Below are 5,000 nucleotides of genomic sequence, written 5' to 3' on the forward strand. Positions count from 1 at the left end.
TTTTTTTTAAATCTGTACACCAAACAAGGATTAAATTTTTTCCCATTACTGCTATAATTCGAATAAAAGTACCATCTGAAAGGATTTCAGGCCAGGATTTACCTTCAAGCCGTGCCTAAATCCAGCTTTGTGCATTAGCAAAAGTGAGTCCTCAAATGTGCTCGCTGTATATGGCTGATTTGGTGAAAAGATAAATGGACAGACGGGTGAACAGCCGTGTGTGTGTGTGTTTAACGGAGTTGTGTCGTGTTTTCTCAGGGCGTCAGATCGTCAGGCGGTTCTCGACTCTGAGCTGAAGAGCCTGCAGGTGTCCCTCAGGGAGCTCGAAGGCTTCCTCAAGTGGCTACAGGAGGCCGAGACCACCGTCAACGTCTTGGCCGACGCCTCCCAGAGGGAGGAGCTGTCTCAGGACTCCGCCCGCATCCGAGAGCTGAAGGGTCAGCTAGAAGTAAGTACCATGTTTGTAGTGTTGGCTTTGACACAGCGGGGTGTGTAATCAGTGATGCTCTTCCTGCCAAGACAAGATGATTTATGGTGTTGTCTGGATGTGTTGAGTCTCAAAACGTGTGTGTGTATATCTTTTTAATTTCTCCAAGCTGTCTTCTGGCATGATGTGGTTTCAGATCGAAGTAACGCAGTTATGTATGAGGCGGACGTGTCTGAGTAATCTGACTTGTTTTCAGCATACTTGAGTGTGGATATTATTAGATGTGATGTAAGTGTGTGTGTAGATGCCTAGACACACCCCCTGTTCTGCCATCACTCCCGTCCACCCTCATCGGTACACGCTTCAAGCAAACAATGGCCGTGTGCACGTTTAAAACGTGAACACGGTGTGTGCGAGTTAGCAGGAGGTTGAGCGTGGCAGTGATTCGAGACATGCACGGACATATTATGGGATGGAACGTACACCGCCGTTATTTTAAATGAATAACCGGATGTTTGGCGCGAGCAGATGGATGAGCAGCTTGCTCGTTGACCTGGTATTGCAGTACCTTCAGGATCCATCCGTTTCCTCGTGGACATGGAGGTTTAGAGGTCAAAGTTGACTCTGGTGAACAACGTGATTTATTTATTTATTTATTACGTGATTGCACTTCGCAAAGAATCTCAAATCTAACACGTATTTTTTTTTGTAGCATGTTAATTCCACAACCCACCTGTTGTGCTCTGTTGTGTAATTTATATGCTACAGATTCAGCTCTTCGCTTAATGACCAGGCCCTTGGGGAGGGTTGAGTAAAGTGCACTGGAGTGGGAAGAACATTAAAATCACCAGCATTCATTTAACACCTCCAGTGCATATTAACACAGCTGCAGCGGACCGTGAGGGCGTTCGTTTAACACCTGCCTCCAGCCTCCTGGGGTTCACGCTGCTCCGGTCCACAGCGATGGACCGTTTCTTTCTGTTTAATCTTATTCAAGTGGTGAAGGGCTTCGCGATTCGCTGATGTGTCAGAAGCCCAAAGATCCTAGATGTATAACGTCCTCTTAGACATCCGTATACAATGCATTAGCGCGATTCCCGTTTCCGACCTTTCCACATAAGTGAATAAACTCCTCCTACTTTGCGTATGCATAAATAGCAGGGTATGTAGTTGTATTCGATCTACGTGTAGCGTGTAGGACTCGGAATGAGGATCCGTATGAGAAGAGCGAGGGTGGGTGGGTGGGTGCTGGTAGTCAATTCAATACAGTTTTATTTGTATAGCACTTTTAACAACAGAGATTGATCCAATAAACTAGACACTGCAGCAGTCAGCATAAAACAAAGACTACGAACGTAGAGAATGCCAAGACTTCGCGCTGGGTTCCTTAACACGAGTAGGCTTAAACCAGGAAATGACCCGCAAACAACAGAAGCTAGTGTTCCAGCGATAACGACCTCTGAAGCATCTTGGGTCTGAGATACATCACGATTCCAATGAATAGAACCGAGTGTACCCCCTGCCCTGCGCAGGTCATCCGTTATAAATCCTAAATGCTCCAAGACCTTTTGGTTCCTCCACATCATCTTCTCAAACGCTTCTCAACATGGCCATATTGTGCTCACTGAAGCCATATAAAGAGGACCTTCTTCTGAGAATGTGAATGAGTGCTAACCCTGATCATTTCTCTCAAATTCAGGAGGACGTCCCTCAAAGAAATCGCTCGTCAGCCTTTCGTCATCATGAGCCGAGAACTAGCATCGGTGCTTAAAAATACACTTTCTGCCATTGGCCGCGTCAGTACCGTTAGTTCTAGAACACCAGTGCGCCACTTCGTTATAATGAGGTGCACGTACAACTTTGTTGGAAAGGTCTTGACACATAATTATTGTCAAGAATTACTACTCTTTCTATTGGATTCACGTTAAGAGAGTTAAGTGCTTCAATCGGAGTTTAATTGCCCGGGCGCCAGTTAGGCAATTGGAGCACTTAACACTTCTTATAAACGCTCAACTTCAATCATGAAGGTTGAATTGAATTAAATGCTCAGAATAGGCATGTAGCGGTGCTACTGGAGTCGCCAAACATAATGCGTACGCACGTGTACTGTACGTGCTTCCCAAGACCTGTGTGCATCGGTAATGAGCGTAAAACCTTACATTCTAGGGATAATGTTAAAAGTAGCGATGCATCGTTATCTATACGTTTAGTTGTAGTGCGGGGGGGGGGGGGGGGTCATCCAATCCTCTTTAAGCCTGATGCTTCGCTGTGATCATTCCCCCCAGGATCGCAGAAATGAATGCAAACGCCGCAATATTCGGAGGAGCTTGCAAATTTTCAAAATTGCCACGTTTTTTTTCCCTGGGTTCAGGCCCTCTTCGATTCACATTCGTCGAACGCGAGTACAGTTAAAAGGTCTCTTCTGTTTTACCGACAAACGCAACTGCAATACTTCGCCAAGTAGTTTTTACACCAAAAAAAAAAAGCACAAAAATCTCTGCTAGTCAAATCGCAGGTTTGGCCGCAATGACGTGAAATCCTGGAGGGACTGGGTTATATAATGTTAACTCAGAAGACCTGATTGGACGAACGCATTTCTGGTTTTCGAGTCCTGGACGTCCGCATCTCAAAACTACGTAGACTTTTTTTTTTTTTTGGTTTGGTTTATTTAATTGTCGTAATTTGCATGCCAGCTGCCTGCGTACACTTCTTATTGACTCATCGTAAAACATGCCTAGTGTGTCGTTTCCTCCTCTCTGTGTGTGTGTGTGTGTGATCTGTCTGATAGATTACCACTCCAATCATCGTCCTCCTCCACACTTTGCTTCACACACTTGGAGAGGATATCGATTGTCAGTCCTGGTCCTTTTTGTTCCGTGCGAATGGCGGGTCGAAGACGAGACCGTCGGTGTTGTCCGAGCGCCGGAGTGGCGCGAGATCTTGGTATGCTCGATCGGACTTGCGTTCGCATCTTTTCTTCTTCATCCTATCCGATTCCGTTTGCGCTTTTTCCTCACGCGTGTTCACTGGACTCTTTTAATGTGGGTTCTTTTGTAGATAGCAGCAAGATGGCTCCCGAAAGACACAAAAGAAATGTGTTCGTATATTAAACAAGAGAGTGCTAGAACATCGTTTTTGCCACAGCGTCAGCGAGGGCACGGCTGTTTCTAGCTGCTATAACGTAAGCGATGAGGAGAGGTGTCTTGTTTCGTTGACAAATTGCTCACAGTATAGTATAAAAAGAATAAAACCCTTCAGGATGTGATTTGTGCCTGTGTTGGCTTTTATCTACGCTAACGTTACTATCTAGCATGACAAGACTAGAAAGACTAGAAGAGGTTAGCAAAACACACAACAATAGCTAGTTAGCCGTTAGCACTGCAGTGTTAGATATTACACATATAGCTAGCTACACCGTGAAGTCATAGCAGGAGCGAAGATGGATGTTGAGCTGAAAAGTGCGTCACTTTCTAATCATCTGATCGTATTTTATGAAGGATTTGTAAGTCTGCTAGCTTTGTGTTCAAGAGCTGCGGCTCGTTGCTGAGGTAAACGCTAAGGGTAATGTAATTCTAGCGTTGCAAAGATTTTTATTTTTTTAAGTACGTTAGTAACACAGCTGAGGGAAATATCGACGTTCCTGTTGGCTTTGTTGTCTTTCCAAAGTCACTTGGCCTTGATATTGTGCGTATGAGACAATGCTTTACATGCTAGCTAGCTAGCTGAACTGCTAGCCTGAGTCATCGGCTAGTTCGGCTCTGTCGCCTAGCAACCGTGTTTTCCTGGTTTTGTTTACTCGGAGCAGGTTGCGAGTTTGCCTTCCCGTGCCAAAGTGGCGTGTTTCATTCGAATGTCGAAAGACGCGAGTGTGACGGCCGACCGTTTCCATAGCGACGGTAAAACCGTTGTCCGATGTCAGAGAGGTCGGCGTGGTGCTAAAAGTGTATTTCCCATTAATCACCGTGTCAGCGTTGAGTACAGGAACACCGTAATGTCCGCACGTAAGAACCCCGACACACACACAAGAAGAGTAAGACCTTGGAGACAATCAGAGGCTCTGTCTTTATTCCCTTAACGTATTATGAAAATAAGTTTTCACCTTCACTCAGCACACAGAGAACATGAGAGAACATGAACTCGTGGAGAGAGAGAGAGAGAGAGAGAGAGAGCGGACATGGCTCCGGGGCAGTGTGTATTGACCTACATTAGCATGTGAAATAACCCACATCACTGTGCAGCACATTAAACCGAGGAGATTAAACCTGAACAGCTCGATCCAGCCGCCTCGTTCTGTCTTCATCTCTCTCTCCTCCTGTTCTCTCTCCTCTGCTTTGTCTTTCTATCTTTCTGTATCGCTCTTTCACACGTTCCATGTATTCTCGCTCTCTTTCTCGTTAATCTCTCTTTCCCTCTCACACTGCTTTCAGTCATTTTCTTTCTTTCCTGTCTCTCTTTGTGTCTCAGTCTGTTTTTTCTCTCTCTCTCTCTCTGGTGCCTCTCTTTCTTTCTTTCTTTTCTTCCTTTCCTGTCTCTCTCTGTGTCTGTTTGTTTCTCTCTCTCTCTCTGGTGCCCC

At 45.5% G+C, this 5,000-nt stretch overlaps 1 protein-coding gene across 4 annotated transcripts in view; it reads left to right on the forward strand.

Annotated features, from left to right (window-relative positions):
- The window catches only part of utrn (utrophin), a 196,481-nt gene that overhangs the window by 81,665 nt on the left and 109,816 nt on the right, over positions 1-5,000 (forward strand). For all 4 annotated transcript variants that reach the window (XM_017486812.3, XM_017486817.3, XM_017486815.3 and 1 more), the window contains one exon: positions 259-448. In XM_017486812.3, the coding sequence (XP_017342301.1) occupies positions 259-448 (190 nt within the window). The remainder of the gene's footprint in view (positions 1-258; positions 449-5,000) is intronic.

This window comes from Ictalurus punctatus, chromosome 15, assembly GCF_001660625.3.
Source record: "Ictalurus punctatus breed USDA103 chromosome 15, Coco_2.0, whole genome shotgun sequence".
Taxonomy (NCBI): Eukaryota; Metazoa; Chordata; class Actinopteri; order Siluriformes; family Ictaluridae; genus Ictalurus; species Ictalurus punctatus.